The 20,953-nt window shown below is 43.2% G+C and overlaps 2 protein-coding genes and 1 pseudogene across 2 annotated transcripts; 1 reads left to right on the top strand and 2 right to left on the bottom strand.

The window, feature by feature from the left end:
* Nucleotides 1-69: 69 nt before the first annotated feature.
* On the bottom strand, nucleotides 70-3,786 carry LOC144095544 (uncharacterized; annotated as a pseudogene).
* A 340-nt stretch (nucleotides 3,787-4,126) lies between these two features.
* LOC144095543 (sterile alpha motif domain-containing protein 3-like) lies at nucleotides 4,127-13,100 on the top strand. The gene is made up of 7 exons (XM_077629239.1): nucleotides 4,127-4,223; nucleotides 9,144-9,279; nucleotides 10,196-10,283; nucleotides 10,510-10,671; nucleotides 11,175-11,387; nucleotides 12,080-12,185; nucleotides 13,096-13,100. The coding sequence occupies exons 1-7, from the start codon at nucleotides 4,127-4,129 to the stop codon at nucleotides 13,098-13,100; spliced, it is 807 nt and encodes a 268-aa protein (XP_077485365.1).
* Nucleotides 13,101-14,177: 1,077 nt separating this feature from the next.
* LOC144095542 (uncharacterized) lies at nucleotides 14,178-17,892 on the bottom strand. The gene is made up of 2 exons (XM_077629238.1): nucleotides 16,137-17,892; nucleotides 14,178-14,257 (listed from the first exon to the last, which is right to left on the bottom strand). The coding sequence occupies exons 1-2, from the start codon at nucleotides 17,890-17,892 to the stop codon at nucleotides 14,178-14,180; spliced, it is 1,836 nt and encodes a 611-aa protein (XP_077485364.1).
* Nucleotides 17,893-20,953: the final 3,061 nt, after the last annotated feature.

The raw sequence follows: 20,953 nt of genomic DNA, 5'->3' as shown, positions 1-20,953 counted from the left end.
GTCATGTTTCTGCATAGATATCAAATATTGTTCCATGTTCTGTGAGAAACATTCTTCATATTCACCCATTTATACAATGCAGTAAGCAGGATGTTGCTGCAAGCCGACTTGGGAGTAAGGTGCGGAGGATGTCTGGATAATGGTCTTGCCTGTGGAATAAAAGTAGGTTGCATTTTCCACCCATATGGTTTCTTTTATGTGTGCTTTTTTTCTTTTTTAACTGATTTCTTTGCAACACTACACAGTTGCATATACTGTGCCAGTTCCTAGCTTTTGCTTTGCGAAAGACATGTGGAGTCGCTCGTTAAGCACAAATTTGGAATTGTCACAGGAACACACCTGCCGATTGGGAAACACCCTACCTTGAAGGGTGCAGGTTCAGCACCCCTAGCAAAAGGGTGTGGTCCCAGCACCCCAATTAGAAGAGTGCAGATGCAACACCCAAGCCAAAGGGGTGTTAATATACACATCCCTAGGGTGCTCCCCATGCGACAAGCCATTTACACCCTTAGCGGTGTAAATTTTTTTACTGTGCACAGTAAAAAGTTTTACACCCTTAAGGGTGCTAAAAAGGTGCTCCGGTAATATGCACCCTTTGGAGCACCTTTATGACACCCTTATTTTACCATATACACCCTCCATCACTGTCTAAAAGGGTGCTGTTCCTCCAAGCACCCTTCATTTTGTGTAGGGTGTAGAAAGGGTGTAAGAAGGCTACATAAAATGACCATATATTTATATATGCATTGGCTTGTAAGGCTCGTGTGTACCAGAGATACAACTAAGAAAGCGGCAGCCACTGATAAAGAACCAATATTTAACATTAGTTCGAACAGATGTCCATATCTTTACATTTATAGTTGGTAGTTTTTTCACTTGCCATTCTAAACACAAGTGTTTTTCTCGAGCAGTTTTTAGGATCGTATAACATATATGCGCACTACCAGTCTGCCAGAATCACTTACGCTGAACAACTCACAAAACATTTTTCCTCGATTACATCTCTTAACTGTTTTGTGATATTTAAGAGCCTTGCATTTATCTTCTGTCATTATAGTAAAAAACAATATAATCTGAGGGCCTCATCTAACAGTACAGATGAAAATCGACGAAATCTATTTCGATAAAAATGATTTTATTCACCAGAAAAGTGAACCATAAGAAGTGTGGAATCAAGAACAAATGCAACATAATACATATAAACATTCACAGAAAAATTAACACTTTGAAATTGAAGAACATGTAATGAAAAAAGATCAGTAAGTGCAATGCATATGTAGAAGCATGCAGCCGACAATTCAGGATTTCAAATGATGAAAGCTTAAAAATTGCAGTGTCCTAGATTTTCACAATGAAAGTATGAAGGCACCGAATATGGCAGGAAGTTGTTAAAAACAATTCAGAAATCAGTAAAGCAATGAGTGACGTGCATTCAAAACAGTGCGTCCCCTGTGCTCTTGCATGTACATCACTTCTGTGTCAAAGCTGGGCACAGAGGTTAACACTTTATCTTCTTGAGTAGCAGACACAACATAGACGTGAAAGTGCTCATCAAAGTAAATAGTTTCAAGCAGTCTCCCCAACAGCAGCAATACCTTGTTGATGTAAAATATTTCACGGAGTTGAACAAAACTTGGCAGGGAATCATTACGGACATATTCCACAACAACACATCCGGCCTCGTCTGTCTTCCCATCCATACAAACTGAGCTTACAGTGTATGAATGAGTAGTTTCAAGGTTATGCTCAGAAATGAACTGCTTGATTTTTTCAGGGAGGTTTGCAGAAATGACAGGCAAACATTTGGTCGTGTCTGGCGCTGTTTTGCTGGCCTCCACTGCCAATGAGAAACACTGAAAATATTGGTGCCTTACAGCCAAGCTATAGGCGAGGTTCTTAGAATTGTGTATTCTGCGAGCAATGTCCTTAAAATATTGATGCTTTGCTTCAAATCGCATTGCCCAAAGCCGAGTCAAAGGCCCAAAATTTTCAATGCAAGATGGATAATGAATCATATAGTGCATCTTACAAGGAATAGTCACGGCTGGAAACAAGGCCTTGAAGTCCAGAAGAAAGAAGTGAATCTTCCTCTGCAAGTAAGCAATCAATGAAACAGAAATTTCTGGGCACATTATTATGTCCATGATTTCACGGAGAAGCAAGTAGAGATGCCAAATTTCATTGTCCAATGGCACACACTCTCCAACAAAAAAGGCTAGGTGGCGAAAGAGGCAGAAATTCTCTGAAGCTGAGCCTTTCATGGTGGCCTTTCCTTGCAAAAACTGCTTTTGGATGGCTTCTGGCTTATTTCGCGTTTCCCTTGGATCATACCTCCAATGAGCAATTGATTTGTTCAACTGGTCAAGAGAAAAGAAACCTTGTGAAATTAAAGAAGAAATGATGTGTTTAAGTACAAACGGTATGACACCCTCATGCATATCATGCATAACATCAGGGGGAAAGTGCTGCGTTGGATTGAATCCCTGACTAGTGATAGCACACGCTTGCTTAACTCCGTACAGTGGCCCAGTTGGCAGGCCGGCATTCAACATATTTATGTGGTGTTGATGTCCTGCTGGAGTGCGAAGTGAAAAATCACTCTCCAGATATTTGTACGTAATTTCATGGTGAAGTGCCATGCAAAACCTACAAATTCTACCATGACTGAAACTTTGCTGAAAGCCACCAATCCTATGGGTAGAAAGGTTGTCACCGGTAAAGACAAAGATGGACCCTTTCACGCGGCTTTCATTAACAAATACGCCATCACTTTCCAAACTGTGAATATCTTCAAGCAGTGGTGCAAGAATTGCAGCCATGCCATATGTTTTCACATGCTTGTCTTCAACTAAAAGAGCCAAGTGAATGTGCGACAAAGTTGATCGTAAACGTTTGCTGAAATTATGCAGTGAGAAGTACACTGCCATTATCTTATGCTTTCCTCGTTTGCTGCCCAGAGGGTTCCAGACTTCAAATTCATCACTGTACAGTTGTATGCAAATCTTAGTGTCATCACCAGCAAAGAATGTATGTTCACGAAAAGCCTTTCCATCAAACACAGAGCACAAGTGGGTACTATGTTTCAAGTAACCATTGAAATTGTCTGAAAATGAAGGCTTTTCAAGAAGAATTTGGAGGACTTTGCACAAGGGCACATACTGCATGCTATCAATCTTCCCATTTTTCCTTCCTAGCACCACAGTACGGGGTTCAACAAGTGACAGATACATTTTCCAGTACATAAACCTGCCATGCCGTGTCAAGAGCTGCTCAGTTTCAGGGCTGCATAAGAGCTGTTTAACATTTGCGATCTGTTCTGTGGTGGAGTACCCATCTTCAATAACAGATTTAAGAAAAGAAATCACGTCATTTGCTATTTCATCCACGGTCGACTCTGTCAGCCTCCTTCCTTCTTTCCACTTAAGTAGCAGCATTGCCAGTTGCTTCACATATTCACTTCTCTCACTCTGCGCCTTGTCCTGGTCTCCATCCTTTGGGGGCGTTTCTTCAATGTCTTCCAATGGAGCACACTCACTTTGTCCTTGGTCGAGAGGAAGTTGTGGTGCAACCATCGCTGCTGTTTCTCTTTTTAATTATTTCAGCATGATTCCTGTATACATGTCTTTTGTATGAAGTGAAGACTTTGAAAGTATTCATGCAGCCATTTAGGCGACACACCCAGTTTGCCTCGTGTCCATGCATTAGCCACAGGTGCCTGAAAAGGCATCTCAAGGAAAACCTCTGGCAGTCACACCTAGGGCAACGAAAAAAGCGGATGCCTGGCATCTGCAAAGCAAACAAAGCACATGTTTTGATTAGTATTGGTTTTACTCAGCTCTTTGTATGAAGCTATGCAAAGTAAGAGGTATTATAAGAAATATATCATGTGCTAGGCAAAAAAATTTAAGTTAAAATAACTTCTGGCCTCACCACCGCCATTCTCGCAAGACGAAGCCACCGAACGTTTTCGTCTACTGCAACTCGCTGAACCTCGCACAAAGAAGACAACCACAACGAGCCACGACCTGCCTCGAGGCGAGCGCGTGCTTTCCGCTCCTCGAGCCCGGCCATGAACGGGCGTTTTCGGCTACTGCAACTCGCACAAAGAAGACAACCGCAAAGAGCCATGACCTGTCTCGAGGCGAGCGCGCACTTTCCGCTCCTCGAGCCTGGCCGTGAACGGACGTTTTCGGCTACTGTTTCACTTAAGGAGCGAAGCGCAAGTAAAAGAAAGCGGACGTCGCTCGAAAAAGTGGTGCGGATCAGATGCATGGAAAGGAGAACAGCGCTAGAGCGACATAGGAAAAAGCGTAGATGCTGCAGGATACTAACCCGTGGCCAGTATCCCCTTCACAAGAATACATCAGAGCAACCGAGAACAAGCTGTTGCGGATACTTGCAAAAGTGGAATCAACGCGTGGAGGCTGAGGAAGAGAACGGCGCGCGCTCGGAACCCGAACACGTGTTGCTCCTTAAACTACAACTACAAAGGTGGTGCGATGTGCAGTTTCGCGCAGCGAAGCCCTGTGCCGCGCATGAACGCGCAACTGATGTTCAGCGCTGTCACTGAGCGGATTTCAAAACCACGCTATAACCGCTATTGCCTTTCGCGCGGCCCCATAACAAATTATATGGCTTTACAATTTCTATGATAGCCAGACAAGCTACATGTCTCTATACATGCCTATAGAAGGCTACATGCCTGCGAAAGGTTACATGTCTCGTTAGCTGAGCAAAGCTCTGCCTCTGGACTTTGGCAGCTGTACCAGATTAACTATTGAGCTTGTATTCCTCCGAGTGCATTGTAAACAGCGCTCTCTTCAGCATTTTGCCTCGGAATTCCGGAAGGCGCTATCCTCTGGTGTAGAAACTAATACGTGAAGAATAACGCATTCAGGATGCGAACCACTGTAATACCCAATCGAAAGCAGAATGCTAACACATTGCCCCACACACACACAAAAAAGAGGCTGAAATCTGTTGGCCGCGCTCCTCGTCGCTCTTACAAGCAGTATTTTTAAGCAGACAGCACCAACAACGTCGCGTCGTGCGTGTATACAGTCTATATTAACATACCTTGCAATCTGTTCCAATGACAAATATGTTGCACTGGTTCCGCAGTCGTGAAATTCCTTGCTGCTTGAAGTTTGTCGCCTTCTCTTCGATTACAGCAAAAAAAAAAAAACTTGCAGTGATGCGATATGGATTCAGGATCCTCCGTCACCGCCGATGATGCCGAAACGAACTCCACGCGCTTTCAGTGAACGACGGTCCGCCCCGAGACGCTGAGCACTACAATCACATTCGATATTGCATGCGGCTAAAATCCTTTCACTGGTGCACTTGCCGAAGAAGAAATACACGCAGCTGTTCACCGCGCCGCTTGAGGCTCGCCATTTTTTCTCTCTGCGCGCCTTGTCTATTTTTTTTTTAGTCAGTGCCTCCTTCAGACAGTGCCTGCAGCATGAGGGATCCCAGAGGCCTCCGGTCTCTTTCCTTTCTCTCTCTCCCCCCACATTGTGTAATAATGTAGCGCTACCTCGCGTCCACCATGCCGATCTTCCCTCTGACAGACACTACTTGCTCAAATGTGGGTACTTCTGAAACTCATGATTATTTTAAAAAATAATCATAAAATACTACCTGCAACAATAAATTTGATAACTGCTGATGTTACAAAAAAAAGAACTTGCGCGGTTATGTAATAGGCTAGCGTTACCTCTCGCTCCTTCAGAGAAACAGACGGACACATGAACGGACATGTGCACGGCGCTGCGGACGTCGTTATTCGCATCGCTGATCACGTGACGTTCTTCCCGCCCGCGGCGCCCGCGGTTCGCCATTCCGTCCTTGTCGCGCTGAGTGATGCGCTTGGTGGTGTCGGACGGTGACAGCGCAAGTTTTTTGTGGTAGAGTGCTTTTGAGCCCCGTCGGACTCTTGCGGCGCAGAAATGCCTCCTATGCGCGTCATGGTTTCTGCTCCTCATGTGAATGCAAGGAGGACGTTCACAATCCGGGAAGGCTCATTTTCATGCTTGACAGAAGCAGTCACGTCATGCCCCGTGTTGGGAGGCATCATCGACCTTTCTGGAGTGAAATTTCAGGTGAGCACCCTTTCATTGTGACCGCGTTTTATCACATACTTGCGAGTATGCTTGCTAGTATGCTAACCCCAAAGCGCATATGCGAGTATGCTTTACGTGTTATAATAGTTTTTCACGGACACACGTGCGCGAGAGAGTTCGCGACGGCTCTCAACAGATAGACCAGTGGATGCGCACGACACTTTAACACTGCCAAATTACTGTCGCAGCGTGGTGAACCTGTTGCTTTATTCGATGTGGATTTCGCGGCACTTGCGCAGCGCGCCCGCTTCTAATGTTTTGGATTTGGGTATTTCATTGTTTCTGAGCGTACAGGTTAAAGCGTGCTGTAGTGTCTTGTTCCTCAGCCCATTTCTAAAGTTCCGTATTTAGGTGTTTTAATTGCTTGTGAGTGTGCAGATTATAGCGCGCTGTGGTGTCTCGGTCCTCATCGCCCCAGCTCTCTTCTGAAGTTCCGGATTAGGGTATTTATGTGCTTGTGCGCATGCAGATTAACGCGTGCTGCTGCGCCTCTTGCCTCTCTCAGCGTCTTCGTCCGATTCTAAAGTTTCGGATGGTATTTCAGTGTTTGGGAGCGCGCAGATAAACACCTGCTGCGGCGCCTCCTCGCTCTCGCAGCGCTGCCGCCGGCTTTAACAGTTTGGGAGTTGGGTACTAGAGAGCGTTTCGGCTGGTTACGAGGTGTTGCGGTTGTTGGTGAAGCTTCTTCAAAGAAAGTAGGCAGGCCCCAATGTTGCCTGGTATTATACGTACACGTATCTCAAAATTCTTTCACTCAGTATATCAGAACATCAACACACCTACGCAGCTGCGCCGAAATTTCGCACTAGGGAGAATCGTAATCATCCTGCAAACTTTTTCCACCTCGCAGCGCTTTGTGGAGGTGCAGCTCGGAGAATATTAGGCGACGCCGTCGCTATACTAAGCTGCATCGTGGGACATGAGCGATTGCCGCTATAGTGCGGCTGGCCGTGAAGTACAAAGGACATATTCTTCGGCGTCTTTTTGCTTCCTGGGCATTCCTGCGGGTTGTGCAAAGCTTGTAGTCCACCACTTTGACGTCATGAAATCACATTTTGTGGCTGCTGAATATGTAGAAACACCAGTTGGCGTAATCTTTACAGGAATTTTTTCGTAGATTTTGGATGGCCATTTTCAAGAATATGTTGACCTGGCAGCGGGAGATGAAATTCCTGACATGGCTAAAGTCACTGTACTAATTAATGATACTCAAGCCCCGGGTCATCCACCTGAGCCACCGCCTTTGGTATGTGACTAACAGCAAGTACCTGAATGTCATTGTGCAGTATATTACACCACTTCATACTTGCTCATTTCTCGTACAATTTGCTTATTGAAATTAACAAAATTTCTAATGAAGTGCATTATACAGGGAAATGTTGAGTGCATCATGGTATTTTTAAAAAAAGTGAATTTTATACTTATGTGGTGATCATTGGTATAGCTTGGGTGTATTGGCTTTCATATTTTTGTAGCGATAGCTACTTTACGGTGGCATTTTGAGCCTTCAGCGGGGGGGGGGGGGGGGGGGGGCGCCGTGGCGGTGGCGGCGCCACCACCCCGTGGCTGTGTCGCCACGCTGTCACGTGGTTCGTTGCATGGTTGGTCACGTGACCAAGTTCCTCTCGGCCAGCTGTCGCTATCGCGTCAGCCCAAGTTTAACCACAGCTAAACCACCATCAATTTTGTAGTGATAGATACATTACGGTAGCATTTCGAGCCTTCAGCATGGCGGCGCCGCCACGCTGTCACGTGGTGCGGAGTAGCTGCCGGCGGAGCGGCGCCGTGGCTGGTCACGTGACCAAGGTCCACTCAGCCAGCTGTAGCTATCACGTCATTCCAGGTTTAACTAGAGCTAAACACCGCCAATTTTTTTGTTTTTCTGTCCACAAGCATTTAGGATGCCTATTTATTGTTTACATTTTCTTTACGCATTTTTAAAATTAGTGATTGAAAGCACTGTCTGACCAAAATGCTTTTTGCTTCAAAAGCGAAAGTCAGAACTTGGGTTGCCAGTTTCATAGTAAATGCATATATCAAAAATAGCTGTTGTCATTACATGTTTGCAGTTATTTGTTGCTTGTTACTTGTTGTATTTATTGCTGAAAAATCAGGAAGCATTATCAGTCATTTTGTAATAGTAATATCATTTCTCATTGCTTGCTTCAGAACACAGTGCTTGAGATGGAACACAATATGCCTGTTCACAATAACATTGGAGCTGAACCAATGCAAGAACCTCTGCACTGTGATCTGTAAGTTTTTTTGATGCTTGAACTAAAATGCATGGGGTCATTATGCTGCTCAGCTTTCTCTATCTACATTTTCTAATTTGTGACTGTTGTACTTGCACTAATGAGAATATTTGTGTTTAAAAAATTATTTCGGTTTACCGATTGCCAATAATGCCAATAATAAATGCCTCAATAAATTCATCTTGAATGCAATTTAGCTACTTTGGCTGTTTAAAGCACCAGTTGAATAAACAGAAATGATAAGTCCAGATATGCATATTGAACTCTAAAAACTAAAGGTTCTTCCCTGTCAGAGCACAACAGGAAAATTTTCGGGCCAGTGCTGTAGGAAAATGAGAGCAGTAGTAAGAAAAAAATCGGGCCTCTGCGTGTGCCGCTTTCTTTCATATAAACATGTGAAGTTGTGATGTCAATTTATTAGGGAATAAAAAAATATCGGCAGTTAAATAACCTTGTAATATGAAAATAATACACTAACCAGCTGCTGAAAGTGCTGGGTTTCTGCCATAAAGTATTTGCTTGTTGAAGCCCCTCATCGGGTCTTCCAATCCTCCCTCCTCCTCTAATCCTCTGCACATCTGAATTCTGGTCTCTGCTACATTTTCTGGATTGCTAGACAACTTAGAATGGATTCTATTTTATGCTGTCTTCCTGCCACTTTTTTCTTTTGGATTCTTTTTCATAAAGTGAATAGACTTTCTAAGATTACTGGAAACAAATACAAAGGGTTAAATTAAATCATATTTTAGGTTGCCATTTCCAGACAACAATGGAAAAGCCTTTGAATTGCCCAGATTCGGTGGACTTCATGATTTGATCACGTCTGGCAAGCCGCTGACTTCATCTGTGCAGAGAAAGATTGTGGATCTTCTATTCCATGCTATGCTGAAGTACACAGTGTAAGTTAAGGAAGCATGACTCATTGTTGCATCTGGGGGGCCCATAGAGTACCATGAGTATGTAAAACACTATACATTTTTGCATTCCAGACTTGTCTTACTGGCATTTCTGTTTCAGTGTGCAGTGTTAACCTCATTTTGCACATTTCATTTGCTCAACTCATGGAGCGTCTAATCAAAGTAGCCAAAGTGAATATATATAGTGGATAAACTTCCACGTTATTAAATGTTTATGCAGTAAACCCTTGCAATTTAAAGTACCTTTTGAAGATTCAGAAAAATCGTGCTTAGAGCATTGTCTTGGCCACTCTTATATGGTGTCATATACCGTTACTTTAGACACATGATGAATAGCGCCAGTTAGTTGGGTTGCATTTTGCTACAGGGAGCAAATCCCAATTTACATGAATTAAGCTACATATTTAACATAATGCCCACATAGTACCGAATTTAAAAAGGTTGTGCTGGACACATCAGTGGCTACTTCCGTTATTGGGGTTTAACGTCCCAAAGCAACTGAGGCTTGAGAGACGCTGTATTCGAGGAGTCTGAAAATTTCGACCACCTGGCATTTTAACAAGCACCGACACTGCACAGTACACAAAGGCCTCACTTTTTGCTTCTATTGAAAGGCAGCCGCCGCGGCCGGGATCGAACCCCCGTCTTTGGGGTTAGCAGTCAAGTGCCTTACCGCTGAGCCGCCGCGACTTGTTACATTTTAACAGTCTTTGGCAAACTTTTCATTGCATGCTCTGCCACCCTGGTAGTCATTCTGATTTTCCTTGGTATTCCAGTTGACAATAAAACGGCCATATTCTGATAAATTTCTGCTTAAAACATTCCTTGTAATGTTTCTTAGAAACATGTTATGTTAATGTTTCATTCGTCTCTAAAAATAGCATTGCTTTCTGTACAGGGTGCCTACGAGGGACTTCTATGCTAGAGTTACACATCTTCTCCTTCAGAAGTACCCACAACTGACGGACGTCGTGGGAACTGGATCAGTAAGGAAACTCCCTTTGAGTGTTTGAGTGTTACAAAATATGATGTAGCTCCTTTTTGTATTATGTGCTTTGTTGGCATGCCAATTTGCCTTGAATGATTTTAATCTCACAGTGATTTCTTGTGCACGTTAGAGGTTCAGTCGAGTGCTTTCAGTTGTGAGCCATTTTGAACTGTGTATACTGAACAGTGCTGCTTTGTATTTATTTTGTCCTGTTTCTTTTAAAGGATTCCTGGAAAGTTTCATTGCGGTATAAGTTTAAGAATCAGCGACGACGGCTTTCAGAAGATCCACTAGTAGCTGAAAACAAGAGAAAATTTGGTTCACAAAGAAAACAGGCTCAAGGCTTCACTTCAACCGAATTGAAGAGGCACACAAGACCAAAGCTAGTGAGAAACCTCTCGAGTTATAATCCTGTGACTTGAGCATTATTTACCAGGATTATTTGCCTTGCATCCTGGAAGTATACATGCAGTTGCACTCGGTCATATTCGTAATGAACAAATTGTGTATGCTTCCTAAATACTTTTCTTCTTTTCCTGCATGCACTTTATCATGTGTCATTCATAACAATTTTAGACTAATGCCATTTTCTACTAGTATGCACCAATGAAGGTAAACTTTAAGCTTTTCCTGTTCTAAACATTAATACTCTACAGGAGGTGTGAAAACATTGTCATAATTTGTTTTGCAATTTCACAAGCTGGAAAGCAAATCAAGACCACTTGTGCGAATCCGAGAATGCAACATTTTGAATCAAATCATAGTAGCAGATGTAGCTTGCATGAAACATACATTACAGGTCAGCATTTAAAGGGTGTATTAGGAGTAGGCATCCAGAGGTCCAGAAGAACCTATTTCATTGTTTAGAAGCTTGTCTGAAATATTGCAGGATATAAAGCATACAGCCATTTTGGGAGAAGATGACACCACTTTGGCAGCTCATGAAGAATGGCTTTTAGCTGAGGCAAAGAAAGGAGATCCTGATGAAAGTGGCATACGAGAGAGAATGACTCTGACTGCAAAGAGCAGGCTGCAAAGTATCAGAACGATGAAAATTGAAGATGTGAAAAAGCTGTACCCATATATGATGCAGCCAGAGAGGGTAAGCGATGGGCCTAATCTTTTTGCTTATGCATGAAGCATACCTAAAATACAATTTTGTAGCTCAAAATGTTTCGTCACATGCCCTAACTACTCACGAGACGGTGCCATCTGATAGAATTAGTAATTAAGGTGAATTAGAGTGGGAAAAGATAGTTTTGCATGAAAGGTACAAGAACATTACTAGAATCATTGGTAATCTGACTGGTGTTCATTATTTGCTGGCACGTTTAGACTTTATTGACAAGACTTTATACTGACTATTTTTACTGGCTTAGGTTCACAGAAGGTGAAGAGCTGCATTATCTGCAAGAGCTAGGTTTTAACTGCATTAGTTCAAGAAACAGATTTCATAGCTAATCTACCAATGATGTAATGAATGGCATGATTTTCCCACAAAAAACACTACATAATATTATAGAGAAGGGGCTGGAAGCTGGAATTCTTTGAAGGGCACAGAGCATATGAGCAAGTGGTAAGGGGAAAACTCGGGCACTAGCCAACAGTTCAGCAAGAGAGCTTAGCAAGTCGATTCCTCTTTCCGAACTGTTGGCTAGTGCCTGTTGTTTCTTTGCTTTATTTTTGTTCCTTAAGAATATTTTGTTTTCCATAATTACGTTTGATATTTCTTAATAGTGCTGTGAAGTAATAAACTTAAAACCAATATGCATGAACTCATTTTCTCTCATGTAGTTCATTGAGGACTTCAAACGGCTCATAAGGTCGGATGTGACTGATTGCATCAGCCGTGGCATTGACGCTACGGTTGCTCTTGGACGACAGGAGGCTGTTGCTTGCAGTGAGCCGATACTACAGCTTTTGCAAGCGACATTACCAATGGACCCAGCACGACGCAGGACACGACGTACATGCTGAATTAGAAATCAAGTATAAAATTAATTTCAACTACATGTGCAGAATATCCTTTTTGTGCTTTATTTTTTTCACTTATAGGATGAAAGCAGAAGTGACATCCAAGTGGCTTAAAGTACTTTTTTTCATGTTTAGATTATTACATATAATATAATAACTGGTGCCTTAAAAAATATTTTCGATGTAATTGCCTCACAAATATAGAATTGGTGATATGACTTGTTCAGAAGCCTATATAAAAACATTTTTAAATCCAATAAATTCGAGTTTGCAGATATTTATGCAAATGTAAATGCTGCAAACTTGTATGCTATTCTGAGTGTCTTGCAGGATGACGTTATTTCAAAAATATCTGCCAAATATTTTGCACGATTTTTGTGCTACTTTTTTTGGAGTGAATATGGCCCTAGTTGCAAGGCAAGCTCAAAGAGAACTTTCTTGTTAAAAACGGCCTGTGATAGCATTTATTGCAGTGACATAGGTTTCTGTAAAAGAAATGAACTAGTCAAGTGCAAAGTGTATGCTATCTAATGTTGTGTGGATTTCATGTCACTTGTCAATACTTGTCAAATACTAGAGGAAGCCAACAGCCACTGACCTCAGGAAAAGCACAGGAAATGTTTTTATTTTTTGCATTGGTTGTCAGTGTGAAATAGTAATATAATCATCGAGATAAATATTTATAAAGTGGAAGAAACAAGTGTGTGTCACCAGTAGGATCCGAAATGTGGGAAAGGCAAACTGTGTCATGGCATGGTTTTTCTTTTTCGAGTTGGTATTGCAGCTGGATGGTATATTTGATCATACTTTTTTTTCAGACCTCCTTTCTCTCGCAGCCTAGAAGATAATAGCCCTAAATGTCAAAGAACCAAAAGCTTTTCATAATATGTTTGTGCAAGAAGGTGTAAGTACTGCCACCTTTATATTTTTAGGATTACTTTCCAGTCGGGGAATTTCACTTGTGAATACAACTTAAGCATTCTTTTTTAGAGAAAATGGCACCAGTTGCATTTTTACTGCTTCGAATCCAACATCTCTGTTATCCATGCAAACAAAGATGATGCCTTTATTTTGGTTTTTAAGAGCAGTTCTTAAAGATGAATATGCATACATCCAAATAATGACCATTGTGTATTTATTTTGAAAGTATCAGATAAATCCTGTTATGGCCTATGATATCTTAATGGTATAAAATATTGCATTATGGATGATGCAAGCTTTAAAGTAGCCAGACACCTAGTACAAACTGCTGCAGTTAGCCACCTAAATTGTAAACTAGTTTCTCACTGCAGGGTCAAGATATGCCAATCACACCTTGTGTACTGTACTCTGGAGAGTCCATTGAAGATGCAGACTACTTTTACCTCGTCGTGGAACGCAAGCGCCTGTTTTTTACGTGCAATGCAGAAGAAGGACTAATTGTGTTGCTTGGAGCCTACTGGCTGTTCAACCTGTGTTATTCCAGTGATGCATTTAACACGCTAGTTGTCTTGGAGCGCTTGTACCTAAAGATGAACGTGACAACACGCAGAACAGTTGTCACGAAGTTTTTAAACAAAGTTGTGAAAAAGCATTCAGTGGTAAATACTGACTTCCAAAAAGCTTAATGCAAGGAACAGAAACCAAGTGCTAGTTTCTTTGGCATCATCTAAGAAGGTCAGCCAACTCAGCTGTTTGGTGTTAATTTTTTTGCGGGTGCTACAAGTGCCTTGTTTCAGTGGCACATTTTATAGCTGCTTTATAAACTCAGCGCTACATCCATTTCTGCACAGTGGCTGAGCAACTCGGTATAAAGCGTGAGAGACTATAGTATCCGCAAGCATGCTTTTGGAGTGCAGGCTTGGGTAGTGTCATGTTTCTGCATAGATATCAAATATTGTTCCATGTTCTGTGAGAAACATTCTTCATATTCACCCATTTATACAATGCAGTAAGCAGGATGTTGCTGCAAGCCGACTTGGGAGTAAGGTGCGGAGGATGTCTGGATAATGGTCTTGCCTGTGGAATAAAAGTAGGTTGCATTTTCCACCCATATGGTTTCTTTTATGTGTGCTTTTTTTCATTTTTAACTAATTTCTTTGCAACACTACACAGTTGCATATACTGTGCCAGTTCCTAGCTTTTGCTTTGCGAAAGACTTGTGGAGTCGCTCGTTAAGCACAAATTTGGAATTGTCACAGGAACACACCTGCCGATTGGGAAACACCCTACCTTGAAGGGTGCAGGTTCAGCACCCGTAGCAAAAGGGTGTGGTCCCAGCACCCCAATTAGAAGGGTGCCGATGCAACACCCAAGCCAAAGGGGTGTTAATATACACATCCCTAGGGTGCTCCCCATGCGACAAGCCATTTACACCCTTAGGGGTGTAAATTTTTTTACTGTGCACAGTAAAAAGTTTTACACCCTTAAGGGTGCTAAAAAGGTGCTCCGGTAATATGCACCCTTTGGAGCACCTTTATGACACCCTTATTTTACCATATACACCCTCCATGACTGTCTAAAAGGGTGCTGTTCCTCCAAGCACCCTTCATTTTGTGTAGGGTGTAGAAAGGGTGTAAGAAGGCTACATAAAATGACCATATATTTATATATGCATTGGCTTGTAAGGCTCGTGTGTACCAGAGATACAACTAAGAAAGCGGCAGCCACTGATAAAGAACCAATATTTAACATTAGTTCGAACAGATGTCCATATCTTTACATTTATAGTTGGTAGTTTTTTTCACTTGCCATTCTAAACACAAGTGTTTTTCTCAAGCAGTTTTTAGGATCGTGTAACATATATGCGCACTACCAGTCTGCCAGAATCACTTACGCTGAACAACTCACAAAACATTTTTCCTCGATTACATCTCTTAACTGTTTTGTGATATTTAAGAGCCTTGCATTTATCTTCTGTCATTATAGTAAAAAACAATATAATCTGAGGGCCTCATCTAACAGTACAGATGAAAATTGACGAAATCTATTTCGATAAAAATGATTTTATTCACCAGAAAAGTGAACCATAAGAAGTGGAATCAAGAACAAATGCAACATAATACATATAAACATTCACAGAAAAATTAACACTTTGAAATTGAAGAACATGTAATGAAAAAAGATCAGTAAGTGCAATGCATATGTAGAAGCATGCAGCCGACAATTCAGGATTTCAAATGATGAAAGCTTAAAAATTGCTGTGTCCTAGATTTTCACAATGAAAGTATGAAGGCACCGAATATGGCAGGAAGTTGTTAAAAACAATTCAGAAATCAGTAAAGCAATGAGTGACGTGCATTCAAAACAGTGCGTCCCCTGTGCTCTTGCATGTACATCACTTCTGTGTCAAAGCTGGGCACAGAGGTTAACACTTTATCTTCTTGAGTAGCAGACACAACATAGACGTGAAAGTGCTCATCAAAGTAAATAGTTTCAAGCAGTCTCCCCAACAGCAGCAATACCTTGTTGATGTAAAATATTTCACGGAGTTGAACAAAACTTGGCAGGGAATCATTACGGACATAATCCACAACAACACATCCGGCCTCGTCTGTCTTCCCATCCATACAAACTGAGCTTACAGTGTATGAATGAGTAGTTTCAAGGTTATGCTCAGAAATGAACTGCTTGATTTTTTCAGGGAGGTTTGCAGAAATGACAGGCAAACATTTGGTCGTGTCTGGCGCTGTTTTGCTGGCCTCCACTGCCAATGAGAAACACTGAAAATATTGGTGCCTTACAGCCAAGCTATAGGCGAGGTTCTTAGAATTGTGTATTCTGCGAGCAATGTCCTTAAAATATTGATGCTTTGCTTCAAATCGCATTGCCCAAAGCCGAGTCAAAGGCCCAAAATTTTCAATGCAAGATGGATAATGAATCATATAGTGCATCTTACAAGGAATAGTCACGGCTGGAAACAAGGCCTTGAAGTCCAGAAGAAAGAAGTGAATCTTCCTCTGCAAGTAAGCAATCAATGAAACAGAAATTTCTGGGCACATTATTATGTCCATGATTTCACGGAGAAGCAAGTAGAGATGCCAAATTTCATTGTCCAATGGCACACACTCTCCAACAAAAAAGGCTAGGTGGCGAAAGAGGCAGAAATTCTCTGAAGCTGAGCCTTTCATGGTGGCCTTTCCTTGCAAAAACTGCTTTTGGATGGCTTCTGGCTTATTTCGCGTTTCCCTTGGATCATACCTCCAATGAGCAATTGATTTGTTCAACTGGTCAAGAGAAAAGAAACCTTGTGAAATTAAAGAAGAAATGATGTGTTTAAGTACAAACGGTATGACACCCTCATGCATATCATGCATAACATCAGGGGGAAAGTGCTGCGTTGGATTGAATCCCTGACTAGTGATAGCACACGCTTGCTTAACTCCGTACAGTGGCCCAGTTGGCAGGCCGGCATTCAACATATTTATGTGGTGTTGATGTCCTGCTGGAGTGCGAAGTGAAAAATCACTCTCCAGATATTTGTACGTAATTTCATGGTGAAGTGCCATGCAAAACCTACAAATTCTACCATGACTGAAACTTTGCTGAAAGCCACCAATCCTATGGGTAGAAAGGTTGTCACCGGTAAAGACAAAGATGGACCCTTTCACACGGCTTTCATTAACAAATACGCCATCACTTTCCAAACTGTGAATATCTTCAAGCAGTGGTGCAAGAATTGCAGCCATGCCATATGTTTTCACATGTTTGTCTTCAACTAAAAGAGCCAAGTGAATGTGCGACAAAGTTGATCGTAAACGTTTGCTGAAATTAAGCAGTGAGAAGTACACTGCCATTATCTTATGCTTTCCTCGTTTGCTGCCCAGAGGGTTCCAGACTTCAAATTCATCACTGTACAGTTGTATGCAAATCTTAGTGTCATCACCAGCAAAGAATGTATGTTCACGAAAAGCCTTTCCATCAAACACAGAGCACAAGTGGGTACTATGTTTCAAGTAACCATTAAAATTGTCTGAAAATGAAGGCTTTTCAAGAAGAATTTGGAGGACTTTGCACAAGGGCACATACTGCATGCTATCAATCTTCCCATTTTTCCTTCCTAGCACCACAGTACGGGGTTCAACAAGTGACAGATGCATTTTCCAGTACATAAACCTGCGATGCCGTGTCAAGAGCTGCTCAGTTTCAGGGCTGCATAAGAGCTGTTTAACATTTGCGATCTCTTCTGTGGTGGAGTACCCATCTTCAATAACAGATTTAAGAAAAGAAATCACGTCATTTGCTATTTCATCCACGGTCGACTCTGTCAGCCTCCTTCCTTCTTTCCACTTAAGTAGCAGCATTGCCAGTTGCTTCACATATTCACTTCTCTCACTCTGCGCCTTGTCCTGGTCTCCATCCTTTGGGGGCGTTTCTTCAATGTCTTCCAATGGAGCACACTCACTTTGTCCTTGGTCGAGAGGCAGTTGTGGTGCAACCATCGCTGCTGTTTCTCTTTTAATTATTTCAGCATGATTCCTGTATACATGTCTCTTGTATGAAGTGAAGACTTTGAAAGTATTCATGCAGCCATTTAGGCCACACACCCAGTTTGCCTCGTGTCCATGCATTAGCCACAGGTGCCTGAAAAGGCATCTCAAGGAAAACCTCTGGCAGTCACACCTAGGGCAACGAAAAAAGCGGATGCCTGGCATCTGCAAAGCAAACAAAGCACATGTTTTGATTAGTATTGGTTTTACTCAGCTCTTTGTATGAAGCTATGCAAAGTAAGAGGTATTATAAGAAATATATCATGTGCTAGGCAAAAACATTTAAGTTAACATAACTTCTGGCCTCACCACCGCCATTCTCGCAAGACGAAGCCACCGAACGTTTTCGTCTACTGCAACTCGCTGAACCTCGCACAAAGAAGACAACCACAACGAGCCACGACCTGCCTCGAGGCGAGCGCGTGCTTTCCGCTCCTCGAGCCCGGCCATGAACGGGCGTTTTCGGCTACTGCAACTCGCACAAAGAAGACAACCGCAAAGAGCCATGACCTGTCTCGAGGCGAGCGCGCGCTTTCCGCTCCTCGAGCCTGGCCGTGAACGGACGTTTTCGGCTACTGTTTCACTTAAGGAGCGAAGCGCAAGTAAAAGAAAGCGGACGTCGCTCGAAAAAGTGGTGCGGATCAGATGCATGGAAAGGAGAACAGCGCTAGAGCGACATAGGAAAAAGCGTAGCTGCTGCAGGATACTAACCCGTGCCCAGTATCCCCTTCACAAGAATACATCAGAGCAACCGAGAACAAGCTGTTGCGGATACTTGCAAAAGTGGAATCAACGCGTGAAGGCTGAGGAAGAGAACGGCGCGCGCTCGGAACCCGAACACGTGTTGCACCTTAAACTACAACTACACAGGTGGTGCGATGTGCTGTTTCGCGCAGCGAAGCCCTGTGCCGCGCATGAACGCGCAACTGATGTTCAGCGCTGACACTGAGCGGATTTCAAAACCACGCTATAACCGCTATTGCCTCTCGCGCGACCCATAACAAATGATATGGCTTTACAATTTCTATGAAAGCCAGACAAGCTACATGTCTCTATACATGCCTATAGAAGGCTACATGCCTACGAAAGGTTACATGTCTCGTTAGCTGAGCAAAGCTCTGCCTCTGGACTTTGGCAGCTGTACCAGCTTAACTAGTGATCTTGTATTCCTCCGAGTGCATTGTAAACAGCGCTCTCTTCAGCATTTTGCCTCGGAATTCCGGAAGGCGCTATCCTCTGGTGTAAAAACTAATACGTGAAGAATAACGCATTCAGGATGCGAACCACTGTAATACCCAATCGAAAGCAGAATGCTAACACATTGCCCCACACACACACACAAAAAAGAGGCTGAAATCTGTTGGCCGCGCTTTTCGTCGCTCTTACAAGCAGTATTTTTAAGCAGACAGCACCAACAACGTCGCGTCGTGCGTGTATACAGTCTATATTAACATACCTTGCAATCTGTTCCAATGACAAATATGTTGCACTGGTTCCGCAGTCGTGAAATTCCTTGCTGCTTGAAGTTTGTCGCCTTTTCTTCGATCACAGCAAAAAAAAAAAACTTGCAGTGATGCGATATGGATTCAGGATCCTCCGTCACCGCCGATGATGCCGAAACGAACTCCACGCGCTTTCAGTGAACGACGGTCCGCCCCGAGACGCTGAGCACTACAATCACATTCGATATTGCATGCGGCTAAAATCCTTTCACTGGTGCACTTGCCGAAGAAGAAATACACGCAGCTGTTCACCGCGCCGCTTGAGGCTCGCCATTTTTTCTCTCTGCGCGCCTTGTCTATTTTTTTTTTAGTCAGTGCCTCCTTCAGACAGTGCCTGCAGCATGAGGGATCCCAGAGGCCTCCGGTCTCTTTCCTTTCTCTCTCTCCCCCCACATTGTGTAATAATGTAGCGCTACCTCGCGTCCACCATGCCGATCTTCCCTCTGACAGACACTACTTGCTCAAATGTGGGTACTTCTGAAACTCATGATTATTTTAAAAAATAATCATAAAATACTACCTGCAACAATAAATTTGATAACTGCTGATGTTACAAAAAAAAGAACTTGCGCGGTTATGTAATAGGCTAGCGTTACCTCTCGCTCCTTCAGAGAAACAGACGGACACATGAACGGACATGTGCACGGCGCTGCGGACGTCGTTATTCGCATCGCTGATCACGTGACGTTCTTCCCGCCCGCGGCGCCCGCGGTTCGCCATTCCGTCCTTGTCGCGCTGAGTGATGCGCTTGGTGGTGTCGGACGGTGACAGCGCAAGTTTTTTGTGGTAGAGTGCTTTTGAGCCCCGTCGGACTCTTGCGGCGCAGAAATGCCTCCTATGCGCGTCATGGTTTCTGCTCCTCATGTGAATGCAAGGAGGACGTTCACAATCCGGGAAGGCTCATTTTCATGCTTGACAGAAGCAGTCACGTCATGCCCCGTGTTGGGAGGCATCATCGACCTTTCTGGAGTGAAATTTCAGGTGAGCACCCTTTCATTGTGACCGCGTTTTATCACATACTTGCGAGTATGCTTGCTAGTATGCTAACCCCAAAGCGCATATGCGAGTATGCTTTACGTGTTATAATAGTTTTTCACGGACACACGTGCGCGAGAGAGTTCGCGACGGCTCTCAACAGATAGACCAGTGGATGCGCACGACACTTTAACACTGCCAAATTACTGTCGCAGCGTGGTGAACCTGTTGCTTTATTCGATGTGGATTTCGCGGCACTTGCGCAGCGCGCCCGCTTCTAATGTTTTGGATTTGGGTATTTCATTGTTTCTGAGCGTACGTGCTGTAGTGTCTTGTTCCTCAGCCCATTTCTAAAGTTCCGTATTTAGGTGTTTTAATTGCTTGTGAGTGTGTAGATTATAGCGCGCTGTGGTGTCTCGGTCCTCATCGCCCCAGCTCTCTTCTGAAGTTCCGGATTAGGGTATTTATGTGCTTGTGCGCATGCAGATTAACGCGTGCTGCTGCGCCTCTTGCCTCTCTCAGCGTCTTCGTCCGATTCTAAAGTTTCGGATGGTATTTCAGTGTTTGGGAGCGCGCAGATAAACACCTGCTGCGGCGCCTCCTCGCTCTCGCAGCGCTGCCGCCGGCTTTAACAGTTTGGGAGTTGGGTACTAGAGAGCGTTTCGGCTGGTTACGAGGTGTTGCGGTTGTTGGTGAAGCTTCTTCAAAGAAAGTAGGCAGGCCCCAATGTTGCCTGGTATTATACGTAC

Source organism: Amblyomma americanum, chromosome 6 (genome assembly GCF_052857255.1).
Source record: "Amblyomma americanum isolate KBUSLIRL-KWMA chromosome 6, ASM5285725v1, whole genome shotgun sequence".
Lineage (NCBI taxonomy): Eukaryota > Metazoa > Arthropoda > Arachnida > Ixodida > Ixodidae > Amblyomma > Amblyomma americanum.
Note: the sequence above shows the minus strand (reverse complement) of the source record. Positions and strands in the feature narration are given on the sequence as shown.